This window comes from Callorhinchus milii, unplaced genomic scaffold (genome assembly GCF_018977255.1).
Source record: "Callorhinchus milii isolate IMCB2004 unplaced genomic scaffold, IMCB_Cmil_1.0 Scaffold26, whole genome shotgun sequence".
Classification (NCBI taxonomy): Eukaryota; Metazoa; Chordata; class Chondrichthyes; order Chimaeriformes; family Callorhinchidae; genus Callorhinchus; species Callorhinchus milii.
This window is the reverse complement of record NW_024704767.1, coordinates 6848676-6874873: the sequence shown is the minus strand read 5'-3', so window position 1 is coordinate 6874873 and position 26198 is coordinate 6848676. Positions and strand designations below refer to the sequence as shown.

General features: G+C 39.8%; 3 protein-coding genes across 5 annotated transcripts in view; 1 reads left to right on the top strand and 2 right to left on the bottom strand.

Annotated features, from left to right (window-relative positions):
- The window catches only part of herc1 (HECT and RLD domain containing E3 ubiquitin protein ligase family member 1), a 64022-nt gene extending 60358 nt beyond the window's left edge, over window positions 1-3664 (top strand). The window contains exons 75-78 of the mRNA XM_042344121.1: window positions 210-462; window positions 1164-1316; window positions 2233-2538; window positions 3017-3664. Coding sequence (XP_042200055.1) covers window positions 210-462; window positions 1164-1316; window positions 2233-2538; window positions 3017-3202 — 898 coding nt within the window. The 3' untranslated portion in view covers window positions 3203-3664. The remainder of the gene's footprint in view (window positions 1-209; window positions 463-1163; window positions 1317-2232; window positions 2539-3016) is intronic.
- Window positions 3665-4118: 454 nt separating this feature from the next.
- LOC103188008 lies at window positions 4119-14899 on the bottom strand. Of its 3 annotated transcripts, XM_042344123.1 has the most exons (8): window positions 14882-14899; window positions 11530-11650; window positions 9967-10015; window positions 8730-9326; window positions 7642-7717; window positions 7459-7537; window positions 6569-6692; window positions 4119-5113 (listed from the first exon to the last, which is right to left on the bottom strand). In XM_042344123.1, exons 4-8 carry the CDS (start codon window positions 9315-9317, stop codon window positions 4868-4870), a joined length of 1113 nt encoding a protein of 370 aa, XP_042200057.1. In that variant the 5' UTR covers window positions 9318-9326; window positions 9967-10015; window positions 11530-11650; window positions 14882-14899; the 3' UTR covers window positions 4119-4867. The 3 variants fall into 3 exon arrangements, with proteins under 3 accessions (XP_042200057.1, XP_042200056.1, XP_007905990.2); XM_042344122.1 differs by lacking the exons at window positions 11530-11650; window positions 14882-14899 and having other exon boundaries at window positions 9967-10176; XM_007907799.2 differs by lacking the exons at window positions 9967-10015; window positions 11530-11650; window positions 14882-14899 and adding an exon at window positions 9658-9685.
- A 5671-nt stretch (window positions 14900-20570) lies between these two features.
- On the bottom strand, window positions 20571-23269 carry fbxl22 (F-box and leucine-rich repeat protein 22). Its single transcript, XM_007907788.2, has 2 exons — window positions 22851-23269; window positions 20571-21673 (listed from the first exon to the last, which is right to left on the bottom strand). Exons 1-2 carry the CDS (start codon window positions 23183-23185, stop codon window positions 21334-21336), a joined length of 675 nt encoding a protein of 224 aa, XP_007905979.1. The 5' UTR covers window positions 23186-23269; the 3' UTR covers window positions 20571-21333.
- Between the last annotated feature and the right edge of the window lie 2929 nt (window positions 23270-26198).

The following is a 26198-nucleotide window of genomic DNA, read 5'->3' as shown; positions in this document are numbered from 1 at the left end:
GCAGTCTCATCAAGGTTTGATTTTGACTAAAGGCATGAGTTTAAGTTTTTTTTAAAAAATGTCACAACAGACAAACTAAAACCTATGTCATAATTCTGTTAGCTTACAAGGTTTTAATGAATTTCCGATTTTATTTTGTCGTGAAAACAGGGCATTCATGAAAAATTGTTGGAGCATTTTTTTTAAACGAGAGCTTGTTTTTGTCATAGGTTCCTTCTTAACCCGTCAGCTTGTTCAGAAGAGCACCACATGCAATTTAAATTTTTGGGAATTCTTATGGGTGTTGCCATTCGTACAAAGAAACCATTAGACCTTCACTTGGCACCAATGGTCTGGAAGCAACTCTGCTGTATTCCACTCTCCTTGGAAGATCTCGAGGAAGTTGATTTACTTTACGTACAAACATTGAACAGCATTCTTCACATTGAAGACAGTGGGATTTCAGAGGAGAATTTCCATGAGGTTAGTTAAGAGTTAAAAATACCTTTCTATTTTGTACACAATTGAGCTGTTTAATATAAAATTGTTACACTAAAGCATGGTGATGGGTTTCCGCTTGTGTGAGACAACTGGAGACCCTCAAAAAATGTGAAAAGCTTGTTAGTGTTCTAGGTAAGTCTGAATTGTTAGCTGGAGAAAAACATACTGCTAATTTATCTAATGTGCCAATCATGTAATTGAACCAACAAACGGTATTCTCGCCGTCAAACATTTCTCACTGAATGTATCCATTTTCAATCTTCGTTTTATATTACAAGAGAAAACATATTCTACCTCAAACTGAACAATGTTGAAGTGTTTTCTATATTCTGGATACATTGAGGGTAAAATGGGAGTTTTTCCCTCTTTTCAATGTGCAAGAAAATGACTAGCCTACCTCATTACTATTTTATCTGTTTGCTCCCACAAGGTCCTGGAAACATACTCCCAATAAGGCCATTCAATTCTGTGTCTCTAAACAATGCTGGTGTAAATCTCTAGATTACAAGTGTATGCTTGTTCTTGCTAATATTTATACAGACCATTTTAAAAATTATGCTGTAAAATTATGTCCAGATAAAGCAACTAATACTTTGCAAGCTCTGTATTAAACATTCTACTGAAACAAAATCAATGTACAATCTGGCTATTATGAAGAAATTAATAGTTTTTCTACATTTCAGATGATACCTCTTGATTCATTTGTGGGTCAAAGTGCTGATGGTAAAATGGTTCCCATAATACCTGGAGGGAACAGTATCCCGCTAACCTTTTCTAATCGGAAGGAATATGTAGAGAGAGCAGTTGAGTACAGACTCTGTGAAATTGATCGTCAGGTAAGTAATTGTCACAATTAATCCCAATCAACAATTTTAACCTGTTTTTGATTAATTAGGCCAGACATCGATTAAATAGACGTTAAAAATAGAATTATGGAATTATTAAAGTTTAAATTAACCTGGGATTGACTTTATCTGCAGCCTGTATTTAATCCCCCCATACTCAGTTGGTAAAATTCCTGACACGATAAATCTCTAGTCTCAGAAACTACCAGTCCTTACCAAAATGCTGTAATCTCATCCTCAATGGCGTAGGAGAGAGCCATTGCCTTAAGGTAGGGATGGGGAAATCAGGTTTGTGAACAAACCTGTAATTTGATGCTACAACTCTGATTTGCAAACATCCCATTAGCTCCCATACTTTGAGGGATTTTTATTTCCTAACGAGCACAGTCCAGTTACAAGCTCCCTGTCATTTATGTTGCAGAATTGAAGATGCTAAATTGATAAAAGCAAACTTGACTCTTGAGCCCATCATCAGCCCAAGGTAGACTCCAGTCATTCCCAACCACTGTCCCAGAGGGGATCGACTTCAAGATCCTCACCCTTGTCTTCAAATCCCTCCACTCCTCTGCACTCCCTACCTCTCTGACCTCTGTCTTCAAAACAGTGCCTGTTGTCTTCATTCCTCCGGGTCTGGCCTCCTCCAAGTCCGCCGCTCCACCCTCGGCGGCCGGGCCTTCAGCCACTATGCCCCGAGGCTCCGGAACTCACTTCCTCACTCCTTTCGCCTCGCTCCCTCTCTTCCTATTTTCACGTCTATACTGAAGACCTTTTCGACCGCGTCTTTGGTCACCTTCCTTCCCCTCCCCCTGGTTCGGCCCCAGGTCTGTTACTGTGAAGCGCTCTGAGACGCCATCTGGCTTGGAGGGCGCTATATAAATCCAAGTTGTTGTTGTTCATATTGACTCAGGTGGCTGCAGTTCGAGAAGGAATGTCTTGGATCGTCCCTGTTCCACTGCTTTCTTTACTTACTGCGAAACAGTTAGAACAGATGGTCTGTGGGATGCCAGAAATATCTGTAGAAGTTCTGAAGAAAGTTGTGCGATATCGAGAAGTTGATGAACAGCATCAGCTGGTGCAGTGGTTCTGGCAGACACTGGAAGAATTCTCCAACGAAGAGAGAGTTTTTTTTATGCGTTTTGTTTCTGGTCGATCCCGTTTGCCAGCTAACACTGCAGACATTTCCCAGAGGTTTCAAATTATGAAGGTTGATAGGGTAAGAATTGTATATTTCTTCTATATACTGGTTTGGAGACTCATTAATTATTTTTACTACATCTGTTTTAAGATTAGGGTAGTTAATTCATGGTGCCATTCTTCCACTAGCAGTGTTAGTGTACAGCTGAAGTAAAAAAAACATTTCAAATGTATTTTTAACAAAGGAGCACTGATGGAATAACTCACTTGTTCTATCAAGTTTTGAGTTTGTTTAGTATGATAATGGCATCTTGCTATTCTAGGTAAGGCATAAATAACAATTTTACATCAAATGTAACCAGCTCCAATATGAGAAATTGAGGTTTGGCTTATCTAAAATTTTCTAAAAATTGAACTCTACATTTTTTTTGGCTTTATAAATATTGTCACTTGTAAGACTATTAAACCCAAGTACAGTAGACAGCTGGTCAAACTCTAGGTTTTATCAACATAGATGCTTGTTTGTAAACCAGTCTGACTTGTTTTCCATTTCACAGCCTTACGACAGCTTGCCTACCTCACAAACTTGCTTCTTCCAACTGCGGCTCCCACCATATTCCAGCCAATCACTCATGGCAGAACGGCTGCGCTATGCTATCAACAACTGTAGATCCATAGACATGGACAACTACATGCTTTCGCGTAATGTGGACAATGCAGAAGGCTCTGATACAGACTATTAAATTTCTGTATGAACAAAATTCATTCTGTTATGTGCACAAGGAAATGCTATGGGGAGCATTGGTGCAAAGAATCCTTTGGTAATTATAGCTGTAATAGTAACTTCTGCAAACAGCCTACAATATTTTAATTGTATATGTACTTGAAGAAAACAAATGTGAAATGTAATTAGTTTCTTGATTTTGACAAATTGGCAGGTTTAAAAAGAATACATTTTCCTCCCTGTTTTTGTTCATTTTTGATAAGTTTGCATGGAGATATTTTGATGCATATTTGGGAATGGTATAGATGACCCTCCCAGATCTAGGAAAAATGTAAAAAAAATGTACATTGTGTATAATTGTTCATGAGGGAGAGAGCAATTTACATAAATATTCTTATATTTATTTTGTTTTAATTTGAATTGCCTGTGCCGAGTTTCCTAACAGAACTACATCAAAGAATAAAATGCTAATATAAAATCATGTTTGTTTTGTCAACTGGTCCTTCAAGCTGTCTGTGATATTTGATTGAACAAAAATAGCTGTAAGAAGAATTATGTATATAACAAAGTTAGCTATATTCTATTGGATGTAATTTTCTTGGATCACTATGTATGGATAGGTTAGTTTTAATTGTTGTGAATTATAAGCAGATCTATTTGGCCAGGTTACACATTTGTTCTTCCTAGCCCACCGCTTTTGTTAACTCAAAAACAGCAAGGTATTTCATATTTAACTTCTCAGTGGCCAGGTTCTGTTTTGAAACAATTGTTAGCAGGGATGCACAAAGCTTCATACTTACTGAAGCCCAAGAATAGAATTGTACAGATTGCAGGAGGGAAAGACAAAATTAGATTATATAACCATTCTGCAAAGCATTTTAAGGCGAATTTATACAATCAGGAGTCAAGTCAAGTCCCTTTACTATGATTAGTAGTGCTGTAAAGTGAGAATTTATTGCCCATTTCTTTAAATTTAACCAGATAAAGAATACTCAAGTATGATCATTTATTAATGTACATCACTGCCAAAATCACCAGTCAACCAGCAGTAAAGCAAATGTTATTATTTTTAAATGTATCCTTTGTATTACCACCCCCCCCCATACGAGCTATACATTCATGTTAACACACTGCATAAATCTAGATAAAAACACATCATCTGACACTTAATCTGTGATCATGAATATACTCAATTTACATTTTTAAACATTATACCAACTGACAGTAAAACATCAGAGAGCAGTAAATGTTTGTCTCTGCTACTTAATTTAAAAAGTCTAGATGTTTTCAAACTGGCATTGCAAAACAATTTCATGTCCCAAGAATTCAAAGTTGTGTTTAATGTATTAAAATTCACATCAGTCAAATTATTTGAACATAAATGTATTTTAATGTTACACATTCTGCTTTTAAAGCTTGCTAAACTACATATTCACAACTTACTGCATTTCTGAGCACAAAACAAGTGATGTACTTTAAGCTGTGTAGTTCAAACCAGTAACTGTGATAAACTAGGTCAGTAATGATAGTGTTAAACCAGCATTCCTTGGTATTAATGGTGATGCCTTTGGCTTGGTCCTGCTCATGCATCTGTAAGAATGGCTGCCAGCAAATGTTCCTTCTGCATAAAAGTAAATTCTACTCTGGTTAGCTGGTTTCACCTGATCAGCGGCTAGACAAATACTTACAGGATGATCAACAATTGCTTGTTTTTCTCTTGAAGCTGATTTCCATGAAGCTCCTTTGAAATAACTTTTCCTTTGGAGTTGATCTGGGGTATTTTATAGATTCCCTTATCTGGATTTTTACAGAGTCCACTGGTGATCCATCCTTCATCTTCAAAAGCTGGACTTTCAGTTCTTTTTATCTGCTTTACAATTTCATGGCAATGCGCAGAAAGATGTGTAGTTGTCACAGTTTGGTCGTTTTTCTGCAAACAAAATGGTGGTGTTCAGTGGAGCATTGTATGCGATACCGCATATGCAGTATTCAAAGGAGAAATAGTAAGTCACAAAGTGAAAATGTAGCCAGACCCCAATAGTCTGGCACAATCCCCAAATCCTTGAAGAGATAGCAGAGGCTCTGACCAAAATGTTATAAACATCTTTGAAAATAGATATTATGCCAAAAGACTTGAAGGTGCAAATGTGACACCGATGTTCAAGTTGGGGAGTGAGATGAATACAGTAGTGAAATTATAAGTCAGTTTCTCTCTTTTTAAAATCTACATTGGGATCTAGTTAGGGAGGAATTGAGTAATGCTGAATGAATGTTTTACCCAAAGCAACTAAGGAATGTGATAATATGAATAGAGATACCTGAAATAAAGAGAGAGTAGAATAAAGCAATGTTTTTAAGATTGGTGACATGTATTCAGGGGTCATTTGTGTCTAGGTCACTCATTTTCTGTATATTATATAATGGGGGACATTGCAAACTATGAGAAGCAATGCAGACAAATTAGAGTGAGTGGATATATGGTAAATCAAATTCAATATAGATAAATAATTTAAGAAGGACAAAGTAAAGGTACACAATATGTTTTTTAGATGGAAGTGGCAGGGCAGAGAGATATAGGAGTACTGACAGATAGTTCATAGAGGTGGAAGTACAAGTTAACAAGCCCATAAACAAGTAAATGGAATTCTAGATTTTATAGTTGGGCCAATGAATGTAAGGACATGTTCCTGGTTAGGCAATTGGAGTATTGTAAAAACACAAAATACTGCAGATGCTGGAAATCTGAAAACAAACACAGAAGTCGCTGGGAACACTCAGCAGGTCAGGCAGCATCTATGGAGAAAGGAAAATGAGTCAATGTTTCGGTTCCACGAGCCTTCGTCAGAACTGGGACATGTTGGGAGGGAGAGGCTTTTATATGCTAACGAGGGAAGGCAGGACAAGGAAGACAAAGGAGAAAATGGGGTAGAGGACAGGGGATGATGGGCTAAAGAGATGTTAATGATGCAGAACAAAGGGGGGGATTGCAATAAAGCAGGGGACTAGAGGTGTCAATACTGCAGAACAAAAAGGGGGTGGGGGAAGAACTTGCAATAAAACAAGCAGATCAGGGAGAGAAAAGGTGTGTCTGGGACCCAGATGATGTGGTGATGGTCACAGAAGAGAGGGAAGGTGAGCTGTTATGGTCTGAAATTGTTGAAATCTATTGAGACCAGAGGGCTGTGAGGTCCCTAGCAGATAAACGAGGTGCTGTTCCTCGAGCTTGCACTGTGGCTCATTAGAACAGCGTAGGGGACCCTTAAAAGCCTCTCCCTCCCAAACATGCCCCAGTTCTGACGAAGGCTCGTGGACCCGAAACGTTGACTCACTTTCTTTTCTCCCGACGTGAAAGGCGCAATACAAATGTAACCTTGTTGTTTCTTACCTTCAATCTTTTACAATGAATTACTTCACTAAGAGAAACTTTACAGCCTGGAACAAGTGCAACATTGGGAAACCAGCCCTTCAACATCCTCTCCACCTGCAGCAAAATCCCTGTGTATTGTTCACTGCAAAAGAAAATCATTTGAATTTTGCTTAAGATCATGAGCTAGCAACCGAAAGATTTTAAGCGCCATATAAATAATATTATAGTAAGAAAACCATCGTATTGGTTGAATCATTAAAATTTAACACTACATCATTTGAGTTCAACACTCACCATAGCATAATGGGTACTACAGTAAACCTCACATAAGTCATATCAGTTGAGATCATACATTTTCTATGACTTGTGCTAAGTGTGAGTTATGTCAAACCTGCATAGAATATAAACTCTTGAACAGGATTTGGGCATAAGTATGATTTATACAGATCAGACTTGTGCGCGTTTTACTATACTCAGATGCCCATCTACACTCCACCAGTCTTGGAGACATGAATGGAAACCAGCAAAATGAGCTTAGAAATCTACCTTAAAAATCAAATGCCATGATTATTTCTCTTGCAAGTTATAAAACTACACAAGTCTGAGTGTAAAGTTAAGTGGTTCAACCACAACTGCATGCCAAGCATTACTGATCCATTTTAATGCTTCATTAGATTGACTAATTGTAAAGAACTAATTCCAATTACTTTCTGGCAAATGTTTAAGTGGGATTAGCAATCTTCACATGACAGGGATCTGGTAAAGTAACACAGTCCCAAACAGCAGATGCAGAGCTAAGATGTGAAATGTGCATCCACTGAAATAATGGTAAGCATATGCACCTAATTTAACATTTTAACACTGAAAAGAAAATTGCCAAATAGAGCAAATCATGCTGAAATAGTTACCCCAAATTTGGATTTTGCAGAACTCCCAGAATTCTCTGGATTCTGTCCATGGCAACACTTTCCTGGAAACTGGTCAAACCTACCGAGACAAATAACTAGACATTACTATTGCAAAATGTTGGCCCTTCACTATTGCACAACTAGGATTGGATGCGACTTTAAATATGTTTTGAAGTTACATACCTTTTCTGTACCTTCCAGACTTGAGGCCATTCAGCAGCAAGTTCAGAGGAGGAATAAAGCCCTGAAGTTCCCCACACTAAACACAGAAGAAAGTAATGTTAAGAATAACATTAAGAGTTCAATTCCAGGCAGGGCGAAACCTTGGGCAAGTTTCCTTACTCCACATGCCTAATAATAATCCCTCCAAAAACAAAAAAACAATAAATTGGTCATTTTCAAACTACGATCGTTTGTGGGACACTGCTGTGCGCAATTGGCTGCCGCGTTCGCCCACAAATATACAGTCAATTCACTTTACAGTATATTCTGTGAAGCGCTTTGAGACGTCTAGAAGATGTGAAAAGCGCTATATCAAATGCAAGGATTATTATTATAAGAATATGAACTGGTCTTTCATATCAAGGCGCTAAAACAGGAATCTCACCCAGAATGAAGAAAATGTTATTCTCTGAAACAGCTGCGGTTTCCTAGGCTAACAATATTTACCTGAAGTGATTTTACAGGCAGTCTGAACTCTGTCCTTATTACACTCCAAGTCTACAGCAAACAATTTGTAATGGGTTGGCATAGTTGCTCAGAGGCCACAGCAATGCAATCCCCTTCCCGCCACCCTGCACAATACTGAGGGAGTGCACAGTAAGCTGCGTAAAACTTTAAGACATCCTCCTGAGATGAGCGCTGAATAAAAGTAAATTGTTGTAATAAAATAATAATAGCTCTTGCATTTGATGTAGAACCTCATCACGTCATCGGGACAGATCAAAGCGCTTCACAGGATAGGCCATAAGTGAATGACCAATTTTATTTGGAGAATTGTCCAGGACACCAGGAGAAACTCCCTTCTCTTTTAAAATAATGCCATGGAATCTTTAACGTCCACCTGAATCACCAGACGGGACCTCATTTTATTGTATTGTCATACATTAACTGCCTTCTAAACCTTTTGTAAAATGCCAGTTACAGGTCTTTCATTAATAACCAACCAAATGTAAGCAATATTCAGCATAAACTTCAAAATGTTTGATTTTGCTTTTAGCAACCCTTAAGAAAAATAATGAATTCGAGTCAGCAACTTCTCGTGACTTTACCTTTTCGGCAAAGATGATGTCCCCTTCAGATAATGTATTGGTCTCTTCTGTTGCCAGGTTTAAGTCTCCCTTTTCTCTTTTCCTTTTAATTGGCACAATTGTTTTAGCAAAAGAATTGTCAACTGCACGGAGTCCTGGAAGACAATTGGTAGCATCTTCGCACACGTCACTGGAACTCGTTACTGATGCCATGATACTGCTCCGAAAGGATGTCTGATTACTCAGTGTTTTGATCAAAAGGTCACTCCTGGAAGTGGAACCGCATTCTGGAAGATCTTTAGCCACAGGGACAGGGGATACACGGATACCGGTGGCATCCGATGCTGATGATTGACGGAACTGCAGCGCGCGGTTGTTATTTCTCTCTGCCGCCTTGATGTTCGTTTTAAGGTTTTCTTGAGATTCAAAATCTCTGGGAGAGTACGCGAAGGAGCCGTGCATTACCGATGACAGCTCACATTTTATTTCACTCTCGCTGTCGGAATAAAATATGTCACTTCCTTCATCTTCACTTTCAAACCAGTCTGTTGAATAATCAGACTCACCGAGGGTTATGCTGCTGTCAGGAAGTTCTACCGCCAAATGCATGGCTGTTTTCTGAAATGCCACAAAATGCATTTGCAACAATGCAATATTAATGTAATAAATCACAAACAGTCGCTCACTAATTTAACTGCTGAGCGCACGAAATCAACTGTCATTGTAATAAACTGTCCAGTTTCATCGCAGTTTTTTTTTAAATAAAAAAAATCTAAATGCAATGGTGTTTAATTCCTGAATGACCCACTTAAAAAATTAAGGGCAATTACTGTGTGTAATTGGTAAAACAGACATTAAAATATCTTCGCCTGTGACAGAAACGAGATAGCGATGAGGGTAATGAACAGAGACACTTCAGAAAGATTATCCCCCCCCCAAAAAAAAACACCACACTCTCTTTTCCATCACCATGTACCACCTCAAATTCATGGGAATATCTCGGGGGGGGGGGGGGAGAGAAAAAAATATGTGTTTAGGCTTTTTTTGTTGTTTCTTCCTTTTTTTTTTAAACAATGCATTCATTTCACGCATTAAAAGACCACAAAACATATGAACACAAAATAACCAACTTATTGAGTTAAGTCAGTCCACAGCCTTTTTTTATTAACCCCCTCTTCCCCTTCCCCCACCACGCCCCCCCCCCCCCCCACACACACACACACAGACAGAGGGAGGAAGAATTCCAGGTCAGTCTTACCAGAACATCAAAGTGAGACAGTCTGTGTGTTGTCCAGGTTTGCAGACGTCTGGCAGACAAGACGGCAAATGACATGCAAGGTGGGGGTGGGGGGGGGTATATATTTTTCCCCCCCCACAACAGATCAGGATGACTGGGGTAAAGAGGGTAAGCTCTGCACTGCTATGTGCTCACACACACACACACACACACTGTCTCAGGCTCTGGACTCACACACACACACTGTCTCAGGACTCACACACACACACTGTCTCAGGCTCTGGACTCACTCACACACACACTGTCTCAGGCTCTGGACTCACACACACACTGTCTCAGGCTCTGGACACACACACACACTGTCTCAGGCTCTGGACACACACACACACTGTCTCAGGCTCTGGACACACACACACACACTGTCTCAGGCTCTGGACTCACTCACACACACACTGTCTCAGGCTCTGGACACACACACACACACTGTCTCAGGCTCTGGACACACACACACACACTGTCTCAGGCTCTGGACACACACACACACTGTCTCAGGCTCTGGACACCACACACACACTGTCTCAGGCTCTGGACACACACACACACACACTGTCTCAGGCTCTGGACTCACACACACACACTGTCTCAGGCTCTGGACACACACACACACACTTCTCAGCTCTGACTCACCACACACACTGTCTCAGGCTCTGGACCTCCAGCTCACTCACACACACTGTCTCAGCTCTGACACACACACACACACTGTCTCAGGCTCTGGACTCACTCACACACACTGTCTCAGGCTCTGGACTCACTCACACACACACTGTTCAGCTCTGACTCACACACACACACACACTGTTCAGGCTCTGGACTCACACACACACACACACTGTCTCAGGCTCTGGACTCACTCACACACTCACTCACACACACACACACACACTGTCTCAGGCTCTGGACTCACACACACACACACACATGCGTTTGCAACGCGTGCGGCCGCTCCCCAGGCAACGTGTGGGGGCGGCACCACCGCGCTCCCGGACACTGATTGGACCTAATCCTCCCCCGCCTCCCCCCCCCGCAGCTGCAGACAGCCAATGGTCACAGAGGTAGACCGCGGCCGTGGCTCCGATTGGTTCGGAAGGACAATGGGGCTGTAAATGAGACGCGAGTGGCCCCGCCCCGAGGAAAGCAACAAATGTTGCGGCGTGAAAGAGCTGAACCCACGTGGTCATTCAACACTGGTGCTGTGTGTGTGTGTGTGTGTGTGTGTGTTGTGGGGGGGTCGGGGGGGGGTATCTCATGCATCTGTTTATGGGGACATAATACAGGGAATCAAGCTCAGAGCTGGGAATCAGACAGTACAAATCAAAGGGATAGATTGCACTGATTTCCCTTCTCCTCCCCCCCCCCAGAAAAATACCCTAATGGCTTACAAATCGTCTATGAGCTTTAGACATATTCTGCAAAAAAAAATCTTTAACGGAAGCAGCTGCTGCTCGGGGAAGGGTTGCATTCATTTGGTTATGTGTGCTGTACGTTTCTGAACTATGGCCAAAAACGCCCTTATTAACGTACCTTTGCTTTGATGATCACACATTAACGTTAAGCCGCGTGCCCAAGGTTTCGTTTCGATCCGCGCGCTCAACCGATCCCGCAATATATTGGCCACTGTATTGTAAATCAGCATTTTGAGATTCTTTGGATCCCACAGAGAAAAGAAATGCAGTTGCTGTCATGGTTATTACATAATACTTCCCGGGCTGCTTTGTTTACACAGCGGATTAGACTGCAGACTGACTGCCTCACAAATGCTAAACTGGTCAATGACGGTCTTGCTGATGGCTGGGTGTGGAGGACAACGTGACAGAGAAAAACACTGTGGCTAAACACGTGGCAGGGTAACACTGAATGTCGGTTATTTTTCTTGACTATAAATAAAGTTGCCAAGCAACCTACGCGCAGTGCTCAGCAGGTGTTTTGACATGCGATTCGTAAAACGATTCAGTATTTCTCCTAAGAAATTTGGAAACTTTGGATTTCCATGTTGTTGCCCAGAGGGAATAAATCCCTGAAGAAGGTTTCAGTGTTGACAGAGACTAACCTCTTATTTTAATTGTTCTCCTTATCTAATTAATACGAAGATAGGTGGGAGTGTAAGCTGTGAGGATGACACACGAAGAATTCAAAAGGGAAATAGACAGGCTAGGTGAGTGGGCAAGAAGGTGGCAGATGGAGTATAATGTGGGGAAGTGTGAAGTTATTCACCTAGGTAGTAAAAGCGGATTATTTTCCAGAGGGGAAGAGACTGGGTAGTGTTAGTGTTCAAAGGAATTTGGGTGTCCTTGTATACCAGTCACAAAAAGTTAGTATGCAGATACAGCAAGCATCTGGGAAGGCTAATGCCATGTTGGCGTTCGTTTCAAAAGGGTTGGAGTGCAAGAGTAGGGAAGTCTTGCTGCAGTTGTATAAGGCCTTGGTGAGACCACACCTAGAATATTGCGTGCAGTTTTGGTCTCCTTACTTAAGAAAGGACATACTCGCCTTAGAGTGGGTGCAGCGTAGATTCACCAGGTTAGTTCCCGGGGTGAGGGGGTTACCTATGAGGTTGAGTAAACTAGGCCTATATTCTCTAGAATAAAGAAGAATTAGAGGTGAACTTATAGAAACCTAAAGATTCTTAAGGGTTTTGACAGGGTAGACGAGGTGAGACTGTTTCCTTTGGTTGGAGAATCTATAACTAGGGGTCACACTCTTAAGATTAAGGGTCAGCCTTTTCAAACTGACTTGAGGGGAAACATTTCTTCACTCAGAGGGGAGTGAATTTGTGGAATTCTCTACCCCAGAAGCTGTGGATACTCAGTCCTTAAATATATTCAAGACTGAGGTTGATAGATTTCTAAAAGATAGAAGGATTAAGAGATATGGGGATAGGGCGGGTAAATGGAATTCGGTTAGAAGATCAGCCAAGATCTTATTAAATCGCGCGGCAGGCTCAAGGGACCGAATGGTCTACTCCTGCTCCTATGTCTTATGGCCTAATTTGTACAGATGTACATGTTTCGGTGGGAGAACAACATCATGCAATAAAAGAGACAATGAGATCTAAATTGAGATGAGTAGAAATTAATTATTGTATAAATTTGCCTGCCACATCTCACCCACAAGATAGTCAATTCATTTTACAATATATTTTGTTAAGCGCTTAGAGACATCTCAATGACACGATAAGGCGCCATATCAAATGCACATATGATTACCAGTCTCTTAGCCCAAAACTTCGTTCCATCACTTGATCATTTCATATAAGCACAATAAACATAACATTTATTCTGATCAATGTTTTTTGAGAGTATCTTGAATCATTTCCTTCCTCCATAATAAAATGAATTGCCTTTGACCAAAATTTAATGAGACAAGTCTTAAGTCAGACTGACATTCCAGTGCACTCCTGGGAGATGTTTAATTGGAGGTTAAAAAAATTGGTCAATGTGAGCAGCAGACAAGACATGTATGACGAGTATTTTCAGATATAAATCTGTTTCTCAATTAAGTCTAATAATAGTAATAATAATACTCACATTTGATATAGCATATTATCATGTCTCAAAACACTTCACAGAATGTACTGTGAAGTGAATTGATTATATTTTGTGGGCGAAACGGGCAGCCAATTGTGCACAGCAGTGTCCCACAAACAGTTATGGATTGAGCGACCCAATTATTATTATTATAAAAAAATTGTGGAGCATATTGCTTTGAGACTTGTAAATGAGTAATTGATTTTTTACATTTCTGAAAATAATACCGGTAGCCTTAAAAGGCTGCCAGACAAGAGAGGACCAGTTATGTGGGTTGCCAGTTGTACTTGTAAGACAGTAACATAAAGACTAGCTATTGACACGGTGATGAATCATTTGTTCTATTCACAAAGAAAGTGTATTCCTTAGAGACACTCACATTTCCTATTCATTTATCATTACTGAATAAGTTTTCGCTCTTTTACATGTCACTTCCATTTCGATTGTGTTTGTACTCTGACCTCCAGATCACACAATTACCATTAGCCAATTCAGGTAGTAATATTAGGTAATGAGTATTTGCTGCTAAATAACAAAATCACTTTCAATTCCTCCATGAAATTATAGGGCTCCAGTGCTAGAACAGCAATTAAACTGAAGTGCTTATACCAGCAGCAGCAGCTGTCCTGCGTTTTACATGCCCCCATCCAGTGCTGCTAATCATTCCACCCCCTCCACGCCAATCCTGCCACAGCATCCCACCACTAACCCTCCCACCAAAAAACATCCCCTATCCTCCAGAACACAGTATGGTACCCCAATCAGAACGGTCAGAATGGTTCAAGAGCTGGCGTCAGAAAGCTGTTGCCCCAGACAACCACTTTTTGTTTAAAAAAAACAATGTCAAAATAAATGGCGTTAACAATGTCACCGTAAACAGCCACAGCATTTAAATTGAACTGACATTTACAATCGTTATTTAAATAGATTGGAAGTTGCTAAATGCTTCATTACTATTAATCCTAAATGTAGGATTGTTAGCACCAGCTTGCTAATGCGAGGAACACTGACAAACAAAGCAGGAGCATATCTATGCAGCTGATTCAGGCAATGGGGAAAGAGCAGATGGCTGTCTAACGTAATTCAATATATACAGATTAGAGCTAATACAGATAACTACACCTCAACAAGATGAGATCTAATGACCTTCTAGAACAGTTTTACAGAGCAGACTTGTGCTAAAGCTTGTGCTCATGCATTCCCAGAAGCATCATTACACAACAATAAAGCATGCTTTTTTATCAAGATGGGTTTGCGCCAATTTATGAATTAAACAGACATTAGATTTATCAGTGAAAAATGTAAAAAAAAATTAAAAACTAAAATCTGTTATGAAATTTCATTTCCACCTTTCTTTTTGTGACTATCACAAGGTTTGTCTTTGTGTATGCTGTCCTCTCCTTCAAAGGTCTAACAGCAATTCCTGTCAGGATACTTTTGACTTCTGTGATACCAAGGCTGTATTCTTTTATATTCTGCCCTTGTAGAGCTCTGTACTTGAGGGCCAGCAATCATAGTCAATAACTCCATTTGGGATGCCAGTGTGGATGGCACAGAAGGGATGAACGGAATAGCTTTCTGTGCCAAATAAATTCTGGCGAGGAAGAAACAGTCCTTGCAGACTGTAATCTTGCAGGTTTCAATCCTGATTTATGTAGAGTGGATTAAGATGTGGGAATCAGAAACTACTTTCCCTTGGTGAAGTAAGAATTGGACTTGACTGTGTTGACTCATGGCCAAGTAGCTAAGGCTACGCATGAATTATAATTAATAATAATATTATTTATTATGATTACGCATGAATTAATGGCCACATGGCAAGATATTGGAGGATACCCATGGAACCATAGCCCATAGAATAAAAAGGCAAGAGCTTCAGGAGGCTGGAGAGAAAACTGTCATAAAGGGGAAAAAAACCTTTGAGTGGGGTGATACACCGGGTGTTGGTTATATTCAGCCAAATGTTGGTTAATAGGATTTCTCATTTCAAGTCCAAGTGACCTTATCAATACCACATTCATATCAATATGCACTCTTCATGCAATTTGCACAGAACTATAACTTTGATCACAACAGAGGTTGGGATAAAAATCCATTGGCCCATTTGTTCTCATCCTTCCAGAATACCCATTACCATACACCCACTACAGCATCAAGCTGTTTCTTAAAAGAATCCAGCATTCTGGATGCAACTACCTGGTAACCTGTTCCAGTTGTTAATTACCTTCTATACAAAGAGATGAAGGGCTATTCTCATGTTCGTTCAGTAGTGTTCATCATAAATCAAAGCAATAGACCTCAGGATAGATTGGGTCAGAGTAAAATAAGAACAATCTGATTCCAGGTTGGTGGCATACAGGCATTGAGGAAAACCTGAGTCTCCCTCCAGAGACCAGCAGTTCATTAACATGTTCATATTGAGTAGATCTGGTGCACTTCCACAGGCTCAGAGCTTACGTCTCAGAACACTTTGAGGGCCAAGACTTTTTTTTTAAAAAAAGTCTCTGAACAAACAGAACATCACACTTTTACAAAATGCTCAGCCGCAGCAGAATAATTATATGTTATTCAGTGGGTATTGCTCATCTTTTACTTCCTACAACACACCTGAGGATGAATATCTAGGACACAACGCTGCAGGTGGTGTTCATAGAAGCTTCCGTGGTGGCAAATTTAGTTCCAGTGATTAAATTCCATATCTTCAGCACTGCCTTTCTGCTAGTAATGAAGAAAGTTGAGGGACTTGGTAATTCACTGGGTTAGTCCACTGTTCATCCCTCAGGCGTTAATTGCGATGGAAGTTTCTAGTTTCTGCTGGCTACAAAGTTGAACCCAGTTTTTTAGTAAGATTGCATTCCCCGCACGGCAATTAGTGTGCAATCTTACTCAGCGGAAGACTTGGCAGCTGAATTGCGAACTTGGGGTTTATTTTTCACAATGATTATGAAACAAAGTTGCAAGAGAAGTCATCTTGTAACAAAAGCATAAAAATGAACTATTGATTCATGACAGAAATAAACAGAAAACAAAGACTCATACACAAACAAAATACAGTTCCACTAACTACCAAGAGCTCCCTCCCTTCCTGTTGTCCATCCTCACCGATATCCATCTTGGCTTGAACCATTTTACTAGTGAAACAATAATCAGCTAAATGACATTTCAAAAACACTTAGGAACATAGGAATTAGGAGCAGGAGTAGGCCATTCGGCCCCTCGAGCCTACCCCACCATTCAATAAGATCATGGCTGATCTTCTAACTTAACTCCATCTGCCCGCCTTATCCCCATATCCCTTAATCCCTCTAACCTTTAGAAATCTATCAATCTCAGTTTTGAATATGTTCAAGGACTGAGCATCTACAGCCTTCTGGGTTAGAGAATTCCATAAATTCACTACCCGCTGAGTGAAGAAGTGTTTCCTCAAATCTGTTTGAAACAGTTGACCCTTAATCTTAAGAGTGTGGTCCCTAGTTATAGATTCTCCTACCAGGGGAAACAGTCTCACACTGTCTACTCTGTCAAGCCCCATAAGAATCTTATATGTTTCTATAAGATCACCTCTAATTCTTCTATATTCTGGAGAATATAGGCCTACTTTACTCAACCTATCCTCATAGGTCAACCCTCTCATCCCAGGAACTAACCTGGTGAATCTACGCTGCACCCCCTCTAAGGCAAGTATGTCTTAAAAGGAGAAGTTAGCATAAACAACTTTGGAAAGCAAATTTTGTTGTGAAACAGGTTGTATCGTAAAGGATAATTTACAGATAATATGCCAGCAGTTTCAACAGACGATATGATCAAAACAAGGTGGGTTTGCTTTCAGGGATTTGCTGGAGGAGCCATAGACACATCTGAGAAGATGACAGTATATTGAATAAAGGCAGCAGTTGAGGAGGAAGTATTCGATTTTAAGCGAACAAGATCAGTGTGGTCAAACATTTGCCTTGTGATAATCATACTGCGGATGTCACCCCATCCAGCACTTGCTTAATGTTTTGCAGCATGCAAGTGGATACCCCTGAAGTGGATAATGCTTAATTAAGAAAGCAACCTTGAAAATTATGAATGTGCTGTTTCATGGTAACAGTTCTGGGTGCTGCTGTGTCTCCTTTTGCAGAATAAAGTCAGTTTAATAATGACAAAGAAGGATGGGGGAATGGGAGGCTGCAGCAAAATAATTGCCTTTACCAATGAAGAGGGAAATATTTGGAAAGGAAGAGGAAGTCATGATGGGAGGGATGCATATGTATGTTAGTTTTAAGGAAGAGCATGCCTTCACGTAGGATAGCGACTTGCAATGCTATAATAGCAAAGCTACATTCACATTGGATTGCCAATACAGTTCCCAAGAACACCTCAACACAAGTTAACCTCAGAATAGACAGCAGTTCCAAAAATGTCACTAGATTCATGAAGTTACTATTTTTAAAACTAAATGATCTCATTTGCAAATGGATCATCACCTATCCTACCATCCATCAGCAGAGCAGAACTAATATAAAGGTTTCTTGTCAGCTTTCCTCAACATTATGGGTCACCTAATTCGTCTGTGATATTAACATACTCTCATAGCAGGGTGCGTGCATAAGGTTGTGTTTAGTGTTAAGGGACCTGTGAATATTTTCCTTGTTAATTACACACAAACAACCAAAACATACTTCAAAACACAAGCTGAGCTTTATAAGGGCACTCTGTATCCTTTGAGTAATAGCATATCCTGGTCCTCTGCACCTTTGAATGTAATTGCAGTAGTTTTTTNAATTGTGTTAATTATCAAGACCAATTTACTACCCATCTCTCCTTTGACTCATCCTTTTACTGGAGTACAATTCCATGTGCTTGCTGCTCACCATTTGGTGGCTCACACAAATGGCCATTATTCTTTCACAAGCCTTGGCACTGAATGATGGGAAACTATTCCACCAGAGGGAACAACAATGCCAAACTTCATCCTGTCCTCATTCAGAATCCACACACATACACACCTGCAGCTGAAATCTTTGATAGCAATCAGGAGGGATGACCTTGGTTGCTTTTAGCTGTTCCCTATTCCAAGGCATTGAATCAGATTATATTGTCATACTCCTACCCTGACTGAAAGCAGTTGACTTAGCACCCATTGGAATCTGTACCTGTTCTTCCCAATCATTATAGCTCATGTAATAATAATCTTTGCATTTGGTACAGTGACTTTCACGTCAGGGGGACATCTCAAAGCCCTTCACAGGATTTACTGTGAAGTAGAGCGACTGTATTTGAAAGTCCTAATGTGGAGCATGAACCCATAATCTTCTGACTCAGAGGCTAAATTACTTTCAAACTGCTCCAGGCTGATGCACAGTAATCAGGGAACAGGCAAGGGAGCCGACTTTGCCTCTGTTTGTGAAAAATATTTTAAAAATGAGTGGCAAATATTCACCATGTAATACGTCAAAATAACTAAATTGAGATTTTAATAAGAAAAACCACTCAACCCCCAAGAAACAGCAACCATTGAAGCACAAATTAAATTAGATCGGGTGGCCTTTGTGCTAATTTTCCAAAGTAGTTGCCTTCTCAACTAAGCATTTATCCACTTCAGACTTATCCGCTTTGCATGCTGCACAACACTAAGCAAGTACTGGATGGGGTGACATCTGCAGGTATATGCCCTATTCAACCTAGCTCTCAAAACCCCTGAGAGAGAGAGGGAAAGCATGAGCTACATTTTGAGGACAAACACAAGGCAGCACTGAACCATGGGTTTGTGCTCACTTCCCCACCTGCCTGGTCCCATCATTGAGCAGATGGGGAGCAAGGGTCAGTTATATCCCCCACCTCCCCATCGCATCCACACACACAGTCCCCGCTCCCCCACTCACTATTGCCACTCACCTCTTCATTGTCTATCCGCAGAGTGAACAGCAAAAATTACAGCAACAGGTAAAAGGAGAAAATAGGTTTTCTTTTGCAAATGTTCTCTTCTTTCCTTCGAAGGAGGTGATTTCATGCTAGGTGCACCTGGGATGGGTATGAGCTTGTTTTTAACTTGCCTGAGCTGTTATGCGTTGCTCTCAGATTCCCAGTTAGATGTGTTGCCCTTTTCTTGTTGGCTCAGGAATTTCATTTTAAAAAATGGTCAGTCATTTGTCCTGGCCGCTGCTGTGTTGTGCAGGGTTGGAGTCCAGGTCACTGATTTGAGCCTCTCCTGACTCCAATGATTGATTCCATGTTGAGTTTGGACCAGGTGTAGGCTAATAGGTGGGTGGGAAAGGCTGCTTAATATGCGTTGCCTGGATTTTACAACTAGGCTGGCTGGGTGGAGTCTCATTTAAATTCATACAATCAGAGTGGAGGGGGAGAGGGCAAGCCTTCTTGGTGACTCTTTTATACAATACACACAGTTGCTCCAGTTATGAAGCGTCTCGACGATACAATAAGGTGTGAAATCAAATAAAAGGATTATTAATGTTTATTTATTATTTATGAGAGAGAGTATGGAAAAAGTGGGAGAGAGAGAGAGAGTGCGAGAGTATTGATGCCACACCAGATTGGTGATCCACCACAATGTTTTTTGTTGTGCTAAGATTGCGACTATGCTTAAGTTCCTCAACTCATCCTTTACACTGGGAAGACATGAGGAGAGGTTAATAGCAAGTAAAAATAAAGGCGACCTTGATGAAGGATGGGTTACTCCTGTTACTCAAGCAGCCAGATCCACTGAGCAATTGAGAGTGGCCCTGAACTGGAATTGAGCCAATCCTCTGTGGCAATCTTGGCAGTCCAATTCCTGAGCCAGGCAGGTCTGCAGTACTCCTGGGCACTGCTGATGACAGCGCAGCCAGCTGGCTCATTGGCAGACCAGTCGCTTATAATTCTCTTTGTAATCAAGAAATCGTGTCCTCTGCACCACAGCAATTTATGGTACAAGTTATGTTGTAAAGCTTGTTCATTTAACCTAGGCCAGGATAAAGCTGTGGTGTGCCCTAAGGTATGTAGAAACTCTTATTTCACAGTCAGTATGAAATAAAGATAACATTACGACTCACAAGCAAAATTGCCTTCAGTTTTATTGAAGATATATCACCATAATTAACTGCTTGTGAAGGAGATGTGCTGTGTACGGACATGAACAAAGTAGTGAATTATACACCAGCACCAACTAGTGGACAGAAAGGTATTGATAAGTGAACATATACTGTTCTCATTTAAATTCATGCTGTTTACTGGTATTCAGTTGAACAGTTGTAGAAAAGTATCACTTTGCAAAGAACATTCTTGAGAAGAAATGACAGCATTAAAAGGCAACATTACTTGTTCAAAGCTGAATACTGCGATTCTGCCCCCAATCTTTTCAACAACGTGAAATATGACTTTGATCTTCGGATTGAAGCTTTTATGGAAGACCACAGGGTTTAAATACTTTGGCTACAATCATCCATCTGTTGTTAAATTCTTTCCCTTATTTTAACTGGGCGGAAAATTGAGTTCTGGGAAAGAAATGTGTTTTTGGTGGGATGAAATCCTTGTTACCATTTGTATTATATATATGTATGTATGGGCAGGATTGTTTTCTGCAAATTTTGTACTGCTTCATGTCACTTCAGTCTCTCAATGAAAGAGTCTGCCTTGTGGGCAGACGGTCACCAAATAAACATGGGTTAAAAAAAAACACATGCTGTCTGTAAAGAAGAGTAGAAAGCATATTTTTGGCAAACTTAACATACAATACATGCAGTCATTATATCCGAATCAAATGGAAGCTTAAAATAAACGCAGAATTTGAAAATTAAAACAAATCAGTCTTTTGTTGCTTTTATAGTCGTTTCTTCATTCCTCTCCCCAGCCAGTCTGTTTCATCTGGTTTATTATCAGGGATCATACCAGCACTTCTTTCCGCACTAACAAACACGGAACGACACTTCTCTCTGATCGTTTGGAGTCCGACCTGCGTGATATTTCGACAAAAATCCACATGTAGCGTTCGCAAATTTCTTCCGTGGATAGTAACTGCTTCCAAGACCTTGTCAGTCATTCTTGCACAGTTTTCTAATTTTAAAGCCTTCAGTTTAGGGCATTTTTGCAGGATTTGTATAATATAGTAGTCTGTGACATGTCCACATCCAGAGAGGGTCAACGACACCAAATTTGGACACCTAGAAAACATATGCACATTTTGGTCAGACTGATGATGATATCATTTACAGTTTGAATATTAACCCAACACAACTAAATTTCTGAGCGCTGGAAACCTTCAAGGACAATAATGATTGGACATGGTTTTATCTGGAATTATCAATTATGCTTGTGAGCACTGTGATACCTCATCTCGTAAAGTCACTGGAAATAGCACTAGCACTCGAGAAACCAAGGTGCTTCACTCTGTCTGAGCAAACAAGTACCCAGACTGAAAATTTACAACAACAACAAACAACATTGGGAGGACATCCCAAGCAGTTGGACAATCAGTGTTTCGGAACGGAGCTGGGGCTCGGGATCGGGGAGGGGAAAAGGAGTGTGATCGAAGGCATGATTGAGGAGATGGGTCTTGAAGGAGGCAAGGGAGGGTCGGGGTAGAGGGACTGTAGGCTGGAGTTCCAGAGGGTGGGGGCAGAGTTGCTGGAAGCCCTTCTGCTAATGGTGGGGTGGGCGAGGACATGAAGCAGGCCAGAGCCCCTGAGCGGAGGGAGGTTCATAGATTGCCTAAAATGGTATCACACAGGTCTTCATCACCAATTGTCAGTACATTGTACTGAAATCTGTAATGAATCTACTTCAGTATTTATTCAGGTTCACTTCAGCAAGATACCAGGGTGAGTTAGTCAGGTTGGTTTTTGTGACCAAGAATAGATTTAGAGCAATCATAAGACAGGCTGTCAAACAGTCCTGAATGTGAATCTGTTTTCTTTGAACTGTAAAATGAGAATCTTTCCCACTACATTAATAGCTTCCTATTTCTTGGAAATTGAATCAGGCCTTTGTTTCCACTGAAATCAACCAAAAGGAAAATAATGGTAGAATTAGCAGTGCCTGTGGTGCCTACAATATTTCTTCTCTTTATTCCACAAAATGAAAAGAAATATGAATAACATATATTTTATTAATAAGAAGAATCCTTGCATTTGATAAAGTGCCTTGTCACATTGTTGAGATGTCTCAAAGCGCTTCATAGAATATATTGTAAAGTTCAGTGACTGTGTGTTTTGGGGGCAAAATGCAGCAGCCAATTGTGCACAGCAGTGTCCCACAAACAATTTTAAATTACTTGTTTCACATAAATGGAATGTACTTGAAATAAGGTCTGTCCAAATAGAATCAAAACTTTCAACCAACCTGTTACTTATTTGATTCAAGAAGTTATTGATGAGATTTTCGTGCTTGCTGCAGATGTCTCGCTGGAAGTTACTTTTCATCCAGTCTTCTATGTTACAGATTTTCACTCGACTCGAATACCAGCAGATAGACAGGGACCGTAACGCGGGACTTAGCAGAAAATTATTCTTCCCCAATTCTGAGGGAGAAGAGAAATTCAGCAAAGTCCACAGTGTTGGGTCCAGGAACACGTCGCGAAGTTTGTGACAGGTCAGAGATGTGCTCCTTCTGGTCTCTTTGTCCAAAAATGAAAATATATGAAGCAAACACTCTTGATTTAATTCTGTTAGCTGCATTGAAGAAATGATAAACTCAATATAAAGCCCAACTCCTAGAAAGGGACAATAGAAAAGGACCTGACCAATAGTACTACCAGCACAGTGCCTATTGCAATTGATGTACATATATGGAGTGGAATGCAGTTTAGTTTGAGAGTGACAACTGGAGTTGTAGTTAAGTATAGCTGTTTGCACCTGTGAGGCACACTAACAAATCGCATTGGCCTGTGATTGAAAAGTGAAGCACGGCCTTCTTTTAACACACACAAAATGCTTTGCATCTGATTTTGTTGGTTTATCTTATTTATTGAGTTATGATAAGTCTTGACTTGCGCTATCTCTTGGGGATTCTTTTCCCAGATTGCTGGGAGATGCATATCTGACCTTGAACAACCTTTATTAATTTATTATGTTAGTGTGGAACCCATGATCTTCCATGAAGACAAGGAAAGGTAAATCTTTCCTGTGGAGTTCAACAAAACTTTCCATGTGGCTTCACTCCTTGAGTTGCAACCTCAAATAGATTCAACAGCATCACCAGCAGCCAGTGGTGCCACAGTACAACTTCACACATCCGTATGTGGCACAATGAGATGGTTTTTTTTTAAGCAGGCTGATTTTACTTTATATTTCCTTTCTTTTTTAAAAAAAAATCAGACACAGTCGGGAACAACTGGAACACATCACTGTTGCAATAACATCCAAGGTTATAAACGATATTTTTAAATGTGCGTGTATTTGTAGGAAAACAAGATTAATATTGGCTGTATTCTGGATTGTACCACAATTGTCCCTCTTATAAACAAAAATAATTTATTGATTAGTTATTGGGACATAGGACATTTTCATGAAAGTATGATATTGTGTTTCAAGTTGCACTACATAATGTATTTCGACACTCCATGAGAGCTCTGGTTGCACCAGGACAAAATATTCCTTTGAGGATGAGGGAACACGTGATGCTTCTTAAACGATTTGTTTTAGGATCAACAACCTGAGCTGTAGTTTCTTCGTTAAAATACCGACAAGATAGCATTCCAACTCTTATCCAAATGAAGTAAACCAACCATTAATGCAGGGACGCAAAAGTTCCTGGATCAACTCTCAGTTTGTAATATGATCTGAACTGGCCCAGTGTGACCTTATTGCATTTTGACAATAAATGCGAGTTTAAAAAGGATATTCAAAGCAAAATGAATGTACCCTTTATTACATTGCAGCTGTGATAACCTTTAAATTAAAAAAAAGTATTGTTTAATGGCTTCCTATAATTGTTAAAATGTTTTGGTAATAATATTCATGATTCCCTCTTATTGTCCAAACATGAACTATTTTCATCTCTTAAGAGATTTTTTTATTCGATGGATGTGAAATTAATACTATGATCTTGTACGGTTTCCAAAGGTTATATTTAACATGCATTTGCCAGGAAGATGAAACATTGTGCTCTGGTATCACTCGGTCATGTACGTAGTATGATTAATATCTAAGATGGAAGCCTACTTCCAAACATCTGCAAAGCATCAATCACATAGCTATGTTCATGTCTACAACACTGAGTCTAAAGCTATGAAAGTTGAACTTTTATTTTTATTTGGGAATGTCATTTAACATTTAAGTGGACAGTGTCATTTTGAATAACGGTACTGAGTAAATCACGTTCCGTTACGAGAAACACAGCAACTAACTTTAGTTTTAAAAACAAGGATTGTTATTACACTTATAGTACTCCCAAAACTACAACCATTCTTATTTTTAAGTGACAGATAAAACTAACACTTTTACATTTTCAGGAAGCTTTGAAGATAGAAGAATGTTTGATGCAAGTTTTACATCTTCAGAAGACAAAACGTGGAAGATAAAGCTTGGGGTTTCAAAGGTTTATTTCCTCTCTTTCAGGGAATATCTTTTCTATTCACATGGAAGCTATTTCTTCTTTGTTCAGGAATGAAAGGTCCTGCAATCATTCAATGCAATTTCTCAAAAATCAGATGAACTGATTAAGGGAAGGCTATCAGAACAGAGAATAGTTTCCTATGATTTATATTAAACGAGTTGTTTGAAACGGTGTTAAAAATTCAATATATTTGGCTGTACAAACTAGAACACTCTTATTGAAAAGTGCTTTTACAATTGATGGTATTTAAAAGCCGAGAAGGGTCACAAGAAGTGTGCAGGAAATAAAGGGTCACATTTAAAAGATTGCCTACAGGTCTTCATTCTGATTTAGAACATATCTTTCACACAACAAAACAGCACTAGTATTGGAACATTGGGGTCTCTTCAAATTGGCCACCCGTCATGAGATGATTCTGACAATAAAGATGTGACATTGGAATATGTCCCCAACCTTTGTGCTGTGTATTAAGTGGAGCACACTGACATTTTCAGTTACTTCTTTCTACTAATGAATATATGCACTGCCTCCAAGGTGCAAGTTATGTGTGGAGAATGTTTTGATTCAAAGAATGAAGATGCTACATATACACCTTTCTTTCTGCAATCTCTGCCTTGCAGCTATAAAATGGACTATAATGTTTGACGTCCAATAAAGGATGAATGCATTACATTTTAATTCCTCTCAGCAATTACAATTACCTAATTCATAGCAACCATGAACCAGTTGAAAATAATAAAAGAACTTTCAAATTGCATTTTATAGCACTATAGTTTTATATTGAAACATCCAAAACCGTTTTACAAGTAATTACTGTTAAGTGTAATGACTTTTTTTGTTGGCAAACTCAGCAGCTACTTTCATCAACAAGCTCCCACAAACAGCCATAAAGTGAAATTTAATCTGGAGAATTGTTAGCAGGAAAAGTCACTTCTTTTCAATTAATGTCATTGGATCTTTAATATCCACCTAAAAAGAGGCAGAAGGGACCAAATGTCCTAACCAAAAACATAATCTCTTACAATTCCCCAATACTGCACTGGAGACTTAGATTAGACCATGAGTTCAAATCTCAAATACGGGGACTTTAATCCCAAACCTTCTGACCTAGAATCCAAAATAAGCATGAATCAA